Source organism: Anoplopoma fimbria, chromosome 24 (genome assembly GCF_027596085.1).
Source record: "Anoplopoma fimbria isolate UVic2021 breed Golden Eagle Sablefish chromosome 24, Afim_UVic_2022, whole genome shotgun sequence".
Classification (NCBI taxonomy): domain Eukaryota; kingdom Metazoa; phylum Chordata; class Actinopteri; order Perciformes; family Anoplopomatidae; genus Anoplopoma; species Anoplopoma fimbria.
In genome coordinates, this window is record NC_072472.1 from 14,455,652 (window position 1) to 14,473,942 (window position 18,291).

The 18,291-nt window shown below is 38.2% G+C and overlaps 1 protein-coding gene across 1 annotated transcript; it reads right to left on the reverse strand.

Moving 5' to 3' along the window:
* Window positions 1–1,889: 1,889 nt before the first annotated feature.
* coro6 (coronin 6) lies at window positions 1,890–16,796 on the reverse strand. Its single transcript, XM_054625239.1, has 11 exons — window positions 16,731–16,796; window positions 13,042–13,241; window positions 9,089–9,211; window positions 6,275–6,404; window positions 5,975–6,153; window positions 4,795–4,914; window positions 4,579–4,683; window positions 4,289–4,434; window positions 3,732–3,789; window positions 2,787–3,014; window positions 1,890–2,417 (listed from the first exon to the last, which is right to left on the reverse strand). The coding sequence occupies exons 2-11, from the start codon at window positions 13,237–13,239 to the stop codon at window positions 2,295–2,297; spliced, it is 1,410 nt and encodes a 469-aa protein (XP_054481214.1). The 5' UTR covers window positions 13,240–13,241; window positions 16,731–16,796; the 3' UTR covers window positions 1,890–2,294.
* Window positions 16,797–18,291: the final 1,495 nt, after the last annotated feature.

Below are 18,291 nucleotides of genomic sequence, written 5' to 3' on the forward strand. Positions count from 1 at the left end.
TTTGTTTGTTATAAAGTAGTATAGTATGTTTTAAAAAAGAAATAGTATTATATGTCATAAAAATGAATAAAAAAGTGTAGTATGTAATAAAAAAGGTTGTCTCTGTTGAGCTGGTTTTAATCATGAAGGTAATATGTTTGCATTAATAAAGATTTACATCTTTAGTATAACACTGCTTCATGCCTTTATAAGCCTTCTTTCAATTAGTTTTTTTTACATGCTCCACTGACTTTTTTTGACATGCTATTTTATCAAAAAAAGTCATAAAAGGTCAGAGTATGTCAAAAGTCGACCCAGAACACGCTGGAGGGATTACATATCTCGTCTGGCCTGGGAACGCCTCGGGGTTCCCCAGGAGGAGCTGGAAAGTGTTGCTGGGGAGAAGGACGTCTAGAGGACCCTCCTTAGCTTGCTGACCCTGCGACCCGGCCCCAAATAAGCAGAAGACGATGGATGGATGAAGTCATAGTATGGTGTGTTGAAAAGAGTAATACATTTTTTTGTTGTCAAAATGCAAAGAAAAACATGACAAACAAAACCAAAACAGTATAGCATGTTGAAAAAAGTCAAAAAAACAGCATAGCTTGCCGAAAAAAGTCACAAAATGGTCATAGTATGTAGCATGTCTATATAGACATAGTATAGCATGTTAAAAAAAAGTATTTAAAAAGCAGAGTACAGCATGTTGAAAAAAATGTCATGGACTGAAATGTAAAAAAAGTCATTAAGAATTCTTAATATAGCATGTTAACATAACCTTAGAATGTAGAAAAAGGAGTAAAAAACGCCATAAAGGGTCATTGTATAGAATGTTCAAAAAAGTCATAAAAGATCTATACTATAATATGCAAAAAAAAAATCATAATATGGAACATCAAAAAAAGTCCTGAAAAAGTCATAAAAAAGTAATGATATATTGTGTTGAAAAAAACCTTAACAGCATAGCATGTCGGAAAGCGTCAATGAAAAGCCATAGCATGGTTTATTTAAAAGAAGTCATCAAAAAGTCATAGTAAAGTATGTTGAAAAAAACCTTTTAAAAAGCCATAGTATACTTTGTCAAAACATTTATCAAAAATCATCACGTCACAAAAGTGACCATAGTTTAGAAGGTTTTTAAAAAATCGTGAAAAGTCATGGTATATAGTAAATTTAAAAAAGTAATTAAACAGCCCTAGTATAGTATGTCGAAAAAAGTAAAAGTATAATACTTGGACAGGCCCCAGTATAGTTTGTCGAAAAAAACGTAATTGTATGTATGTATAACAAAGTCATAAAGAAGTCATAGTTTAGTGGTAGTTGAAAAATATCAGCCATTTTATATTTGGTATATTTAAAACTCTACTTTTACTACAGCAGGGTCTGACAGTGTACCCTACGTAGTCCTGGTTCTGTTTTCTTCCTTGCCTTCCTTCACTCCAGTGGGCCCAGCAGCATGGTGTCAGTGTTGGGTCCTAGCAGGGACTGGTTGAGTGGCGAGGAGAAGCTCTTCACATGGCCGAAGGAGGAGTGGCTTCTGCCGCGCGTTGAGCTCTCCTCTTCTCACCAGAGCGTCCAACTGCAGGTCTATGGCATCAGCAATAAAACGGCAGAAAAGCTCTGATAAACCCACTGTATGTTAGAGTTGCAACCTGACCGGAACCCGATGGCGGGGGGTATTTTTGTACGTGTGCAGCACGAAAAGACAGAAGAGGCAGACATTTTTAAAAAACATTGTTTTTTTTTATTGTTGTCATTATGTGGCTAATGTATAATCCTTTACAGAACATAAAACATTATGCTTTTCACATGTTACTACAAGTCCAACATTTTTTCTCCTGTTTCCTTTTATTACTATTTACATTTTGAAAAGTTTTCATAGAGATTTAATGAACTGGTCAGTGGTTGTCTAATACTGAGGGCAAGGCAAATACATGTGCTGAGTGTGTGTGCTTGCTCGAGTCTTTAATGGTGGTGTGTGCGTCTTAGAAGATTGTAGATGAACTTACCAAAAGAGACTCCTACAATTTCATACAGAAAAGTATTTTTCTGTCATTTGAGTTTTGCTACTTTTTGTATGACTATTCTTCTCTGACAGTATTGTATTAGTACTGATAGAATTTGTTCAAATTTGTTCGACTGTCAATTTACACTTAGATTGTCCACGTTCATATTCTAAAAAAAATGGTTTGATGCAACACTGTTCGTTTCTTAGGTGAGTGGTTCTTTGTCAAGACAAGGGAATTTTTTCTCTTTAATAGTCATAAATATTGTGAAATTTAGACCAGTTCTTCAGAAGGTGTGTTTCATACACGTCAGTCAGTGCCATTGGTGTACTGGGAAAGCTTATTCTCCAAATCACAGATTCGCTTCTCCTGAGACAAAACTGTGGCCTTCAGATTATGAATTTCCTCCAACAGCCTCTCAAGCAGCTCAGGCTGGAAGGGGAAGAGGGTGGAATGAAGGAAAAAAGGAAAACAGAGAAGAAGAGAGGAAAAAAAGACAGTGACAGGGAGGGGGAAATTAAAGATAAAGAAAAAAAGATGAAAAATAGGTCAAGGACAGTGAACAACTACGAGAAATAAACCAAAACAAAGAAGGGAGCTTCCGGAGAAAGAAAGTTGAGGACAGGTAAAAATAGAGAAGAAATAAACAGAAATGTGTTAAACAGAGAGACCGATTTTCAGGAGTAACGGTGCATTCAGATTACAGGGTGCAAAGCTAAAGTGAGTCTTTTCTTTAATTGAAAATGTAGTAGTAGGTAACTGAAGGTACCTGAAGGTAGTACAATGCATGCCATAACTTACCGGCAGACTGTTAGTGTCCAAAGTAGACACGCTTCGGCGGGTTGTGGGTCTAGAGTCCAGCATGTTCTTCTTTGCCACTTTAAGCTCTCGGCTCTTGGGCGGCACATAGCCCCCCCTCATGGACACCAGAATTGGATCTTCATCGCGGCCATCAAGCCACTCTTCAGCCTCCATAGCGGGGTCGGGCCCCGCTGTGTCAGGGTATAGGTCATCTTGGAAGAGATCCGACTGTGGAAGGGAGTTGGCGAAATGAATAAAGAGAGAGAGATGTGGGTTTTTTGTTTTTGTTTTGGGATGTACTGTACAGTGGTTGTTTTTGCAGGGTTAATAAAAATGATTTATTTATTTCTGTCTGTCTGTCTGTCTTGGAAGATGGGTGGAAGAGAAGATTAAAACACAGCAGAGGAGGAAAAATAATAAAGCAGGGGAACGTAAATAAGACTCAGAGAGCATATTTGTGGGAAGTATTCAGATCCTTTGCTTTAGTAAAAGTAGAAATACCACACTATAGAATTGCTCCACTGTGTAAAAGTAAAAAAAAAAAGTAAAAAAGTCTTTAAGTAAAATAACAGAAATTATTTGAAACAACAAAAAATGATATCAAAGCATGAAACAAGCAGTACTTTATTGTTGTAGCTGGTTATGGTGTGGCTAATTTGAATTGCTAAACATACTTTTTGGGAGTTTAATCTTTAGCAATTCATCATAAATTGCATGTTTTGTATGAAAATATTGACTGGAAGCTAACTAGTAGCTGTAAGTTTGGAAAACACTGTTGCAGTACAAAATGTCCCTAGGAAATGCAGTGGAAGAATATTAAGAAGCATAAGATGGAAATAAAACAAAAGTATCTCAAAATTGTACAAAAGTACATGATTTGTGTAAATGTATTCATTAATCCTCCATCACTGTCAAAGTAAAAAAGCTTGAAGAGAAGGACCTTACTTTTCTGGGCACTGTCATTGTAATGGGTTCACACTTCTTGTCAAGGAGCTTGAATAACCTAAGAGGACGGTAAGAGATGAGAAAGAACAGAGAGAAAAGAGACCTATCAGTTGTGCTTTTGTTACTCGTGAGTGTATCAGTTTATACTTTGCATTTGTAAGTCTGAAATGATCTCATAAACTCTGAGATCAGGGGTCACAGTTCAGTGATGATGAGAGAATAACTGAAAATAGTGAAACTGGATATAACTGCAGTGTCAAATATGTAGACTAGGCTTGTGTCCAATAGGCAATTAATGATCCATATCTTCAGTGATGGACATTGCAATAACTTTAAGATATTTGTAAATTTCTTTAACCTATACTCTCGATGGTAATATATTGTCAAATCCAGTAAAACAATGGAATGCCTAAAACACAAAAACAATAACGACAAATGGTTGTTAAGAGGGCAAATGGTCAGCACTTTGAGCGTCACCACTCTCATGCAACATCTGCAGCCTTTACATCGCATCAAAGAAATACAATCTCATGAAACAATGCCGATAAGTGTCTTACCTAGCAATTTCACATTTGCTGACGTCCACACCTCTCTTGGGCATGAAGCCCATCCCTCTCTGGGGCTCCTTACTGCTGAAGGTGCTGAGGTAGTGGACATATGGCGGCTCTTCTGTGATCTCAAAGTAACGGATACTGCTGTCCCCCTACAGACAAACACAGAAAACACAACATTTCAAAAACGTATCATTATTAAGGCTGGAAATAAAATGGCTATGCACACATTTCTGTATATATTACACAGAACATTTACCAACATGATTTGAGCCAATAAACCAATGTCTCTGTACCTTTCCACAGAGGTAGACCATGTTTGCGTCTGCGTCATAATATGGTAACAACACACCGTTACTTGTGTCCAATTCCAACAGTGCAATGGGCTCCTCAAAATTTGTCTGTGGAGAGTAAAAACAGTGAAGAAAGCCTACTATTTGCATGTAAGTGCATGTATATTTCTACACCTTTTGATGTGCATGAACAGCACATGAAATTGAATTGTTTGTTACCGGGTCCCAGAGTCCGAGCTCTCTCTGGCTCATCCTGGTGAATCCTGTAGTGAAAATGTTTCCATCTCTGGTGAAGATGGCTCTCATTGGCCGGATACCCTCATGTGGAGCCAGACGTTCCTGTCAAATGAACGAGGGACAGACAAGAGTTAATCACTTGTTAATCCTTCCAAACCTTCTAGGTGTTGGACTGTATGTGCGTACTCCAATGTCATTGGCTTTAGATCAGCAAACCTGTACATAACCGTTTAATTGATAATTGAATGATCTATAATATTAACGCTGTGTTTTATGTATTCAAGGAATAGTTCAACATTTGTGGAAATACGCTTATTTGGTTGAGTCAGTTGAATTAGTACTGATCAGTTCTCTTGTATGTGTTGTCAACGTGAAGGTACGCAGCTATCTAGCTTAGCTTAGCATAAAGACTGGAAACAGGTTAAAACCGTGCCTGGCTCTGTCTTAAGTTATCAAAATCGCCCTACCATCGCCCAGATATTAAGACATGTTATTGCTTTTCATTACATTTCTACAAAAACTGAAGGAAGTTACTTCTTCTAGCCAGGAAACAGTCAAAACCACTAAAAAACGGCAAATTTTACACCGTCCAGATAAAACGAAAGGAGGTATAACATGTTAACCGCTGAGCTTTAAAAGTTGCTGGTACGCTGATTCTGTTACAGTTTGACAGAGCTAGACGAGCTGTTTCCCCGTTTCCAGTCTTTGTGCTGAGCTAACAGGCTGCTGGCTAAAGCTGTATATTTAATGGACAAATATACAAATATACAGTACCAGTCAAAAGTTTGGACACACCTTATCATTCAATGGTTTTTCTTTATTTTTTATTTTATTTTTTTCTACATTGTAGATTAATATTGAAGACATCCAAACTATGAAGGAACACATATGGAATTATGTGGTAAACAAACAAATGCTCAACAAACCAGAATATGTTTTATATTTTAAATTCTTCAAAGTAGTTGAATGAGAAGGTGTGTCCAAACTTTTGACTGGTACTGTATATTTATACTATTACTTGAAAGGGTCCTTTCAAGTATCAGTGTTCAGCAGGTGTACAAATAATATACTCCTAAAATGTTAAGCTCGGATCGTGGTGCTATTGTATTGGGATGAATTATACTGTGAGACATGTATTTATTAGTATTTTCTACTCACTCACCGCAACCACCTCCCTCTTGCGGGGGTCGCAGACACGCAGACGTCGGTCCTTACAGGTGGTGCAAAACAAGCTGCCGTTTCGGTTCCAGCTGATGCTGTAGATGAGGTCAGGGTGGTCGTCCATGGAGATGAGGGGCTCGCCTGTCCCCACGTTCCAGATTATAATCAGATTATCACTGCCTGGGGTGAGCAAAGGATGGACATTTGAATGTACTTACAGTCCTCACTGTTTATATAAAGTTATAGTTTATAAAACTTTCAGGGAAACAAGTTTGTTTGTGTTTGTGTGTGTCTGTCCTACCCGCAGTGAGTAGTATGTTGCGTGCGGTGGGGTGCCAGGTGACAATACCGACACGTTTGGAGTGTCCCTCCAGGACCACAACGGGGTCGGAGAGGGGGCGGGTCAGTGAGTGATCTGGGATCTGCCACACCTGGAGAAGAGGGATGAAGGAAAATCAGATGGATTCTGTGTCTGATGTTACCCAAGAAGTGTTTTTTTATCCAGTAATCCATGTATGTAAATTATAGTACATTGGTATTTTAATGTTTAATCCATTCAACCCATTTAATCCTCCTGGTCACAAGTACTTTTTAACTTTACATTCACAAATACAATGCCATGTTTATTTTTTTTGTTTTTACCTGTGTATTGTCTGAAAAGGGTTAATGTAAAGATATTGGGATTAAGACATACCAGAATCCCCCTTTAAAAAAGATACCATTTGTAATTTCTGTATAATTTCTGATTTTTTAAAATGTGTCCTTTTAAATTACACCACTCAGTAGGTGATTGGTCAATCCATATATGCTCTCACACACACACTCAAACACACTCTCTAATGAGCCTTTTCAGATGACACAATGAGCCATCTTTGTGAACTAAAGAGAATGAATGAAAAGAACTTTTCTACTCCACAGCGGCAACACCGCCAAGACTGGACAGCTGGAACTCACACACACACACACACACACACACACACACACACACACACACACACACACACACACACACACACACACACACACACACACACACACACACACACACACACACACACACACACACACACACACACACAGCGTCCCAGCAGCTGTTGCCATAGGAGAAGCAGCGATTCAATCCTGCGATTGCACAAAGATTCCTGCGATGTCATTGTGAACAAGTGTGGGCAAATCTGTCCTCAGTGACAACTGTGCTGATGTACAGATACATGCTGAGTCAAAAGACATGTTGTCATAATACAATTTTTTTTCTTTTTTATAGTTGACACATGCTAACATACTGCACATTTGAGTGCACACACACACAGTAATGTAATGTAATGCGACTTAAGGAGCATATCAATTCTTTAAACCAACATGAACACTTCATCTGTCTACTGAGCTGAAAAAATGTAAGATTTCAATATGTATAGTGTATTGATACCTTTACTGGGACATTTGATTTTAATATTGAGTATTAGAGTAACTGATGAGAAGCTAAAATGTTATCATAAAATGTAACATATTTAAGTTATATTTTCCATCAAGTACTAATTTATTTGTGCTACTATTACAAGAGAAGAAGGAAAGGTATCTATATTAAAGCTGAAACATTGATGTAATCAATTCATTGATTAGTCTGTCGACAGAAAAATGAATCAGAACCTATCATAACAAGTTATTTTTAAATAAAAAAATGCCAAATGCAAAAAAAAATGCTACCGCTCCTCCAATGTGAGGATTTTCTGTTTTAGATCATTGGAAACTGAATATCTTTGTGTTTTGTACCTTTAATCCGGCAAAACGAGACATTTGAAGATGTCATCTTGAGACTACATAAACTGTGATGGTTCATTTTCGGACATTTTATAGACCAAACAACTGATTGATTAATCCAGAAAATTATTATTGTGGTTATTATTGGTTGCAACCCTAATCTGGATCACAAAAACAACTTTCCTTGGAGTTGTCATAGTATGTGACTCTTGTATCTTTTTTTGTGTCAGTGGAGCTAAACCTGGTTCTCCTTTCCTGTTTTTGAACAGTTTGATTTTATGTTGTAACTCATCACTGTCATGACAATTTCTGCAATTATATAACTGTCAAACACACTAAACAATATGGAATGAAATTGTGTTGATAATGGCAGGATGTGAGAGATTGCATAAAAATTGGGAAATAAAGGGGGATTATAACCCCCTTTATAACCTCCTAGATGCCATTATGAAATTTTACAATCGGTTAAAATGTAATTCAGGGTCAAAGTTATTTGAATAAATAATAATACAAAGTTATAACATTGTATCGATCTCTATTTATCTCCTGTAGTACAGGTCTCACATTACCCCCTGCTGACTGCACTCAGTAATGAGCTTCAGGGCCACAGATTCAGTGTATCACAGCAGGTTTGAAAGAACTACCAGAGCCTCTGTTCTCTGTCTTCAGTTAAAAACGTTGTATGTTTAGGATGGAGCTAAAAGGTCTGTCTACAATCCCTCTCACCTATTCTGCAATGTGTGTATGTCTTAGAATTTGTTGCTGTGCTCTCCTACTGTCAGAACTAACTTAAACTAATTAAAAGCTGTCCAAGTTAAACAAAAGAAGACTTGGATGCCACAACATAGTTGGTGACAAGGCGTCAGTGACATGATTTTAACAGGTCGTTTCCTATGTGTGAGGTTATTGACAGCAGGTAGAGCAAAACATAATCACCACAGTCTATTGTTGATATTCAAATGTTTCTCCATGTCCTCCTGTGTCTACATACCCTGCTTTCTCCAACATTTTCTGATCTGATAAAAGGAAACTGAATGATTATCAAAACACTTCATGTAGGCATAGGAAAGTATTGAAAAACATCCCACCGTGCCAAAAAATGAGACTAAGCAGGTGGGTGGACAGTCAGACAGGTAGACACAATGATGCCTTGACTGACTCACTTTGCTCTTTTAACAGCCCGCCTGATGTGACAAACTCAGCCTGGGCTGACCTCTAATGCTGTTATCTGAGTCATCGAACAACAAACTCCTCCACATACATTTGCAACTTCTCTCTGCCACTCAGAACTTTTTTCACACACACACACACACACACACACATTCTAACAAACACCCACACACAAGAGTGTTGTTACCATCGCAGTACAGTCCTCCGAGCAGCTGGCCAGGATGTTGTCGTCATGAGGGCACCAGTCGATATCGAGGACAGGTCCAGAGTGCCCAATCACAAGTGGGTAGTTCTTATCCACACGACCTGACTGCAACACACAACAGCAGAGACACACAGGACTGAGTTGGGACTGTGTATGTACAATATCCTACCATTAATATTCATACATTTCTCATAACAAAGTGAAAAACTTGAGTAGGAGTTGATTTGGTGATTTGCAGGTCAAGAAATGTCTAGAAATGTGGGTTAAAACCAAGCTGCAAGCAAAAAGGTTATTTAATCATCTAAAGTTACAGTGACTTTATTTCAATGTGAAACAGATCCAAACTAGTTCAGATTGAAAGTTTATTCATGCCTTTAGTAAAAAGCAATCTCAGTTTTCAAGTTTAATTTAGAAGTTTGTTCCTTGGCTTTTGATCATATCACACGTCTTCTTAAGCTGATGAAGTTTGCCAAGTTGTCATTAAATTGAAGAGGTTTGAATTTCCATTTATTTTTCGAATATTTTAAGGACTTCTTGTGATGAAAACTACTAATTCCAATGCAAGAATGAACTTTCAATGGAGGAAAAGTCCCTAAAGTTCTCAGAAAAAAAGAAATTTGAGAAGCTACAATGCCCCAACAACTGGGCAAACTAACACTGCTCATAAAGGTCATGTGATATGCCCCAAAAATTGACCTTGCTGTGATATTATTGGTCCAAACTACATACATTATAATAGTCAAACACTGAAATAGAGTAACTGAAATTCTGTTGTTAGCAAGTTATAGAGTTAAATTACTGTTGGACCCCCCACTTCTAGCTCACTATACAATAAGTGTTAGAAATCACATTTTGACACAGGGTTCCTCTTTAAAAGAGACTACATAACAATGCAGGGGCCACATAAGTAGGTACTAAACTGTAATGGTGTCCTGTATTAGTCAAGACGGCTAAAAAATGGCATCAAAACATTCAACATGCAACTAAAACCTTTTAAAAACTTGCAGTATTGTGGTGGACTTCCAGAAAACAGACAAAACCATGATATTAATATGATGTAAACTAAATTTTTCATTCCATGTTGCCCTGTTTCGATTGTGTGAACACATGTATCAACTTTTGAGATATCACTCCCTCCGCACACATACAACACACACCCCAAGAGAGGTGTATTTATAGCTGAGCGACGAGGCGTTGAAAGGGGAGTTTTTTCTTGTGGCCTGTTGGGGACTCAGAGGGGGGAGATGGAGGACGGAGAGCACGTTGGTGTTTATTAATAGCATGTCTGTTCACCATGACTTCAGTATATAATCACATCCATTTCCCTGTGCCTCCAAAAAGCTCTTTCTAACTAATTATCACTGCTGACATACTGATGAATCCCAGCAGTGATGACCTTGTTACATTTATGACATTTCTAAATTATCTATCTCAAAAAGTAAAAAAAATGTCCATTCCCCTCTTTATAGTCCAATTATAACTCTACCATACTTCTCATGTGGACTCAAGACATTTAAAACATAAACATTATTTTCAAGCCCCAAATACTGTACTAATATTTCAAAAATGACTAAGCTAGTCATGGCTAGTAGTTGATTAACTTCTCAGTTCTCGTAATGCTGGACTGTGATTGGCAGTTGGTGTTAGCAGCCCGGCTCAAATGAGACCTGTCGAGTGAGTGGAGGAATCTCACAGGGCAACTAAATTGCTGCAGACTTGGCTGATTATAGTGGTGTCAATAGGGATTTGTTGACTAACACCATGAGCTGAACAGACTGTGAAAATTAATCATTTTTTGAATACATAATAACTTAACTAATAACTTTAACTGAAGGTTTATTGACTCAACTACAGCAGTGAAATATGGATTTTTAGATCACCATAAAATGTTATGTAGTACCAGCAGGCTATTTCCCTTTGGATCACTGGAGTGGCATTTCTAACAAGATAATGGATTGAAATATTGTCTCCCTCCACATTAAAATATTGACATATTGTTAGTTTTGTCTTTCTAATGTCCAAGTATCACATTTTTTAAATGTCTGATCTGTGGCTTTTTCTTGCGATGTATTTCTGTGTCAACAATAATGATGTCCTTCCCAAGGCTTCCCCAACATGACAGCTAAAGCAAATATTATATATTTTACTATTAGAAGAAATCATACAAAGATCAAGCTAGAAAAAACTATTATAGAAAAATAACCATTGCAATGCTGATAACCATGAAGTGGCACTGGTCATTTTTGAAAAGCAGCTTGTCTTCTGTCTTTTTGCCAACTTTAGAATTACATTTATAACACAGAAGACTGAGATATAGGCTTTTCTGTGTATTTTAAATATCTGGGATCACAGGAATTATTAGACCTCAGTTCAGAGCTTCTTCACCTTCCCCATTACAGCCTGCTGATTATGTCATGCAACATCCATCCTGTCATAGCTCTTAACAGGACTAAAGCTTAGTCAAGGAATCTGATGCCATGCCTGGCCAATATTCAGACATGAGTGGAAGGTGTTTGTAGTTTGGAAAAAAATATAACGTAAAATGTCACAGATATATGATTATTCTTAAGGTCTGTCTAATGTGCGTATATGATAAGCTCAACCTTAGTGTTACCTATTTATAAGGTGGATAACATATACCATATTTCTTAAAGTAGAAACCTTATTTTGGTACAAAGATCTTAAACTAAAGATGCCAAACTGGTTTCAGTACTCAACATGGCATTTCCTTGGCTGACCTTGATGAGCTCAGCAATAAAGTCAGCTCATAAACACTGAGATACAAAAGGTTACAGACTGTCACTTAAGGTAAAACAAACAAGCAAATTATCTTTATTTCTCTTTCTTTTCTTCTTCTTTCGCTGTCAAGTTCTACCTCTCTTCTCGCTCGTTACTTTACCTAACTCATGTATGACACACAAAACCCATGCTGATAGCATCAGAGATGAAGGACCCTGGAAGTTGAACACATAATAAACAGTGAATTTAAAAAAACATTTGTTAGCAGCATTCACAACCAAGAACCTCACACAAATCCCATCCAAACAGGTAGGAACAGCTTGTAGCCTGAAATTATAGAACGAGAGGATTATATGTCCTTGGTGATCTTCATCTGTTGCCCTGAGCCAGCAGTGAACCAATAAGAGTCTTCAGACAATATATCTTTACATACAGACATGTTAGTGGCTTCTGAGGCTTTACTTTGATGCTTGAGCTAAATGCTAACATCAGTGCACAAACATTCTCGCAATGGCAATGCTAACATGCTAATGTTTAGCAGGCATCATTTTTTCATGTTCACTATATTAGGTTAGCTTGTTAGAATGTTAACATTTGCCAATTAGCACTGAACACAAAGTACAACTAAGAATGTCATTAGTTTTCTAGTTTTTGGTTATTTTGGAATGAAATGCAGTTTTGACTGAGTGATAGTCCTAGAGGGATGGATATCTGTACAAATTAAAATGTTATTCATCCATTATTAGCTGAGATATTTTAGTGGTGTAATCTTCCCTAAAATCCAACATATTACTGTCACTGTTTCATTTACAATCTTAACCACATGCACACTGCAGCAAAATAATTTCATTTGGGTTTTTTTATTCTATGATGTTTTTCTCTAATAGGAAAAATAATATTTTTTAATATAACTTGTTGTAGCACATTAAGTAACCCCCCAAAAAAGGTTTATAAAAATATAGGTAACGGTAAGGCTGATTTACATATTAAGCACAATGAGCACATGCACTACCAATTGAAGCATGTAGAAACCTTATTTGATGTGCAGATTTAATACTTTTTTGGGGCAGTTTTTGGATAATCAGCATTTCGTCTCATCTTCAGTGGAAGTTAGGGTCACCTTAAAACTGAACTCAGACACTCTGTTGTGTTCCCAACTGGCCACCAACCATTGTTTCCCCTTTGACCTTACTGACCTTAGAGAGGGGCAGTACCAGGAAAGCTCCTCCTCCGCTGGATTCAACGATGACTGCCAGGAACTTTGGGTTGACGGCGCAGAAGGAGCTGTCCCACGTCACCTTGGAAACACGAATGTCATCGTAACCCTGCTCCGCCTTGACTGTCTGGCCAAACACGTGGCGAAACTTACTCTGCCGCACAATGCTGCGACTCATGGCTGAGGCAAGAGGAGGAAGGCAGGAGGATATAAAGATGAAGAAACAAGACATGAGAGAGTATGAGCGAAGAGGGATGAGGGAGTGAGAAAATGGTGGAAAGAAGAGATAAAGAGATGTCAGAAGAGGGTCAGAAACAAAGACATTCAAAAGGAAATGTAAAAAGGTGGTAAAAAAGTTTATTAACATTCACCAAAACTTTTAGCCCTGCGTCTCATATTGGAACAAGACTTTCAGGAAAAGAGTTTGTTCAGATATCAACCAAACAAATGCTGTCCGTGAACACAGAACTGACTAAAGCCTATGGTAGAGCTTGATTTCACAATATTACACCCTTTGTAATCTGTACTTTTCATGCTTTAAATCTCATTCTACAGTATTTAGCCTGTCCCTGTCATTGAGGCAGGCCGTTGAAAAGTGCTGTAACTGCTTTTTTGCCGAACAGTAAATCTCAATGTGTTGTTTCTAGCAGCCTTCCGCTGTTGTTACGTAAATTGTTTTCAAGGGTGAAGATCATGACTTGGAACTTTGTGGTACTTTCAATCCTTTTATTTTGAAAATTGACAGGGCAGTTAACCTTTTATATGTATTTTATTCAGATTGATAGTCACATAAAACAGATACAATATATGTGATGCTAGCGATGACTGAAGCTCTTCTTTCGTTTTCTACTTCTTATATTCACTGCACAAGTGCTGTTAAACCAACTGAGTAATACAGGCCTGTTGTCCAATCATACTCTATGTCCATCAATACATTGTAAAGAAAATCTTATTTTCTCAATCACTTTCATCAATCTTACTATAAGTATTGGGGTCCAAATGAACACCATTTTTTCTATATTTGCTCCCAATCAGTATCTAGCAACATTTGATGAATGAGAATCTGAAGACAGTTGTTGGGTCGTCACTGTCAATAAAATCTGATCAAATCCCACCCACACAGTTCATTATTAGCCAAGATTTTGAGTGTTCACTGATGTTGGTTTCTTTAGTCTTGAACATTTTATGTTGAAAATACATACTTTATGGAAGCCAAGGTTTCAGTGACTTTAAATAACCTTCTGTTTTTCTCTGAATGATGAACTCTGTTATGTGTTTGTTTACTGACAACTTGCTGTTCTGCGGCTGTCCCAGGCACCCGGCCAGACGGCCTGTAATCCTCCAAAACTCAGGAGATATTCTATAACAGTGCCTGCCATCAGTGCAGATATTAATAGTTGATTGTCCCACCAAACACTATGTGATGGCTGAACATCAAAGACAAACACTAAGAGGACACGGAGAATCTATAAAAAGCAGGGAGTGAACCAATATATGACTGATATAACAACAATACACAGCACATCAGTTACATTCAATCACACCCATGTGCTACAATCCTTATGAGAATATTTAGTGTATCACTTATCTAACATACACTCCCAGACTGCACTAGCTTACATAAGGCCAAAACTAAAAACCAAAATCTGGTAATTGGCGTCTGATAAATGCAGCAGAGTTCTTCCTCTTTTTAATGGATGATCATAACTCAAATTATCAAATCAAATACTCTGTCTATAAACAATCAAAATGGAAACCATATGAAGTCCATTTTTGGTTCAGGCCTCTGAAAAAGTAAACATAAAGTGACCCAAACCCTGCTGTCATCAGTGATGATATTTGACTGTCACACTAGAATACAACATTTTGTCTAAAGACTGTGGAATACCTGACCACCCCCCTGATGAGAAGACAGAGGCTCTCGTTTCTTTCCTGGAAGCTCTCGCTTATCAAAAGATTTACATTCCAGCGACCACTTCAGTCAGGCCAGCGGTGAGGCTTTTCAGGGCGGGCTGAATATGTTACATATACTGTGTCATGGGACTTGTAACAATGGTTTTCATTTTATCTTTTTTTCTAAACATAGCTGTCAAGATGAGATGCTCCGCGACAAAAACACACTTCTCTTAATTTTCATAGTTTGTTACAAAAACTTGACAAAAAAGTAAATTAGTAGTAAACGTTATCATCTCATTTGAAAGTGAAAATGCCTTTATTGTGGTCTGCTTTAAATAGAGGGTTTGGAAAAGTCAAAAATCTAACAGAACAATATAATAAATATATCTTAAAGGTCATAAGAATTGATTACTATCTCAAGAGAGCTTACACTCTCTCAAGGTTGACTTTTCATACCACTAATATTGTCTGTAACCAGCAGGCTGTCTTTTTGAAATGGTACGAATCTAATCATTCAACGATCTAAAACTTTGTTTGATTTTGGAATATGTGATGTGATTTATAATAAGCCTAATTTAAAGGAAAATTTCAAAAATTCATACATCTTATTCCTTTGGTCTACAATACTAAAAAAAAAAGAAGTAAATATGAACAGCACTATTCCAAATCCATAAACCAGTGTGCCAAAAGCAAAAATTACGATGGAGCTGCTCCATAGACTATGAATTGGGAAATATGTTTTAGATGACACTGAAAGCAATGGGTTGTTCAAGTATATAGGCTCCTTTTCTGTTTCAGACTGGAGCACAACAGAATAAAGCTAATTTGGGTATTTAAAAAAGCAAACAAACATTCTGTGGGTCCACAAAATCAGTCTCCCATTCATTAACAATGCAGCAGCTCCAGAGTTGATAGCCTACTTGATGATACATGTCTGAGCTTCTTTTCTGGTTTTGAGAAAGAGTAGCTCATATTCACAAATACACAAATAACATATTGGGATTATTAAATTCGACGGTGTTCCTCTTTAAATTGCACAGGGTAAAAAAAACTTAAAAAAACTCCTACATGCTCCTTTAATTCTGCCTCAGGTTAATGAGATAGCCCTCCTCTGTTGCGCATGGCACGGCTCTGGAGAGTCGACACAGAGCGAAAGAATGACACTGCCACTTTCCTAATATAGCCATGACAAACTGCGCTGTCCCACCCGGGCCAGTCGCTCCTCCCACCAGCCAGCCTGGTCCTAAATAGTCCCAGAAAGAAGGCAGTGCACCCTTTGGCGCTTTATCGTTAATGAACAGGACCGTAAACTAAAACACAGCTTATACAAACACACATAAACAGGGGGGACATGGGCCGTCAGGGGGGCCAGGGAGAGAAAGTGTGTGTGTGTGTGTGTGTGTGTGTGTGTGTGTGTGTGTGTGTGTGTGTGTGTGTGGGCTGCAGGCTACAACGTGCTCCTTAAAGTAGCCCACAGACGCCATGCACGACGAAGATTTCTTTTTTTTTTTTTTTTTAGATATCCAAAGGTGGGGACGCACTCACTCCTCTCCAGCAGTGCAGTACTGAAGCTGACGTACCTCTTACCCCACACACCGCAGCACCGACACACACACACACACACACACACACACACACACACACACACACACACACACACACACACACACACACACACACACACACACACACACACACACACACACACACACACACACACACACACACACACACACACACATATTAGGAAAGACAGTCCACAGGACAGCTCACCTGAGGTTATGGGGAGACCCCTCTTCCCTGGACAACTTTCAGTATTTCTGTTGTTGGATCTACTCCTCCGCCTTCTGCTGCTTCTTATTCCTTTGAATAATATTCCCTGTGATCCGGTTTACTAGAGTTGCTGAGGAGACGCACTGGACAACTGCGTGACGCTCCTCGGCAGGGAAAGAGAGGGGGAGAGTACCGGGGCAGAGAAGGGAGAGGGTGTGGGAGGATGGGTGGGTGCCATCTATTTTGGAACCGGCTCTCTCAGTACAGGGGAACGTGACGCGCGCCGGTTACAGGGGGCCAGCGCGTCCCCAGGGGGGGGCAGAGTCACAACTATGGTGGATCTGTGGGACAATTAACAAGCGAGTGTAATAAGACCTAAATAAAAGACACACATATGACCTGATCTCTCCTTGCTGACAACAAGTGCTCCATGTTGACTTCTGCAACCAAGGTTTCTTTTATGGTCAAGAAAAAAAAAAATACACAGCTGAAGTTGACCTGCAGAAGAAGCACCTCCAGAAGCGTAATGGTTTGAATAGGGCAGGATGGAAATGTCAATGAACATGAGTTATTAAAAGAAAAGAAAAAAGACAGTTAAAATATCCAAGTTTGTGATTCTTATTTCAAACAGTGGGTTGTACATTTTAAATATTATAAAACTCTTAACACAGTTCTCTGTGCCAACTCAGCTCAGCATTATAATGCCGTAATCCAAAATGAACAAATGCAACCACAACCCTTTATTCACATCTGACGTTTGCCTCACAAAATATACAGAAAGTATCAGAGAGTAGCCACCATGTATTCACAGGGGACAAACTCTCACTTTGCAGTTGTTGTCCTAGTTGGTGGTCCAAAGGCTGGTTTTGTAGTTAGCGATAGGGAGTCTTGCATACTACACATTAAACATACTTGGATACCTGAAGGCAGAACTGGGGTCATGATGTGCTCCCTTGTTGCTGTGAATCAAGAAAGAGGTCAAACTCTTCACTGCAAAAAGAGAAATATGAACAGAAAATCAGAGGAATTACCTTGCAACAGGATTACTGTACTCACTGGGTTTTATACGACAGGACATCTATGCTATAAACAAGTAGTGAACCACAATAATTTTGACTAACAAGAACACAGAATATCAAAGTGAAAAATGTAGCAGTGGTTGTTTCTGTCATATTATATTTGTCAGAAGTGAGTGAAGATACATATTCACAGCAAGTCACAAACCACATCACTGAGCTGACTGAACTACTGAAATATATATATTTCTCTATTTATGGTTTAAGGCATTTCCACTGGTGTGTTATGACAATGTTTAGATTAAAGTGAAAAGGAAAACAGCAGTTATTCTGCACTGTTTGCAAAATATTGTACATGTACAGTAGACATGTCAATTATCAAACCCTGCAGTATACATCAGCTCTGAGTTTCCAAACTGAAATAACCTTGAACCGTTTCTTTTCCATTTTACTCACACTATTGCAGCTACTTATTATAGCTAAAAAGCATACTTTTGGTTGATATTAAATGTGACAGACTGAATAACTTTCTTCACTATGACTAG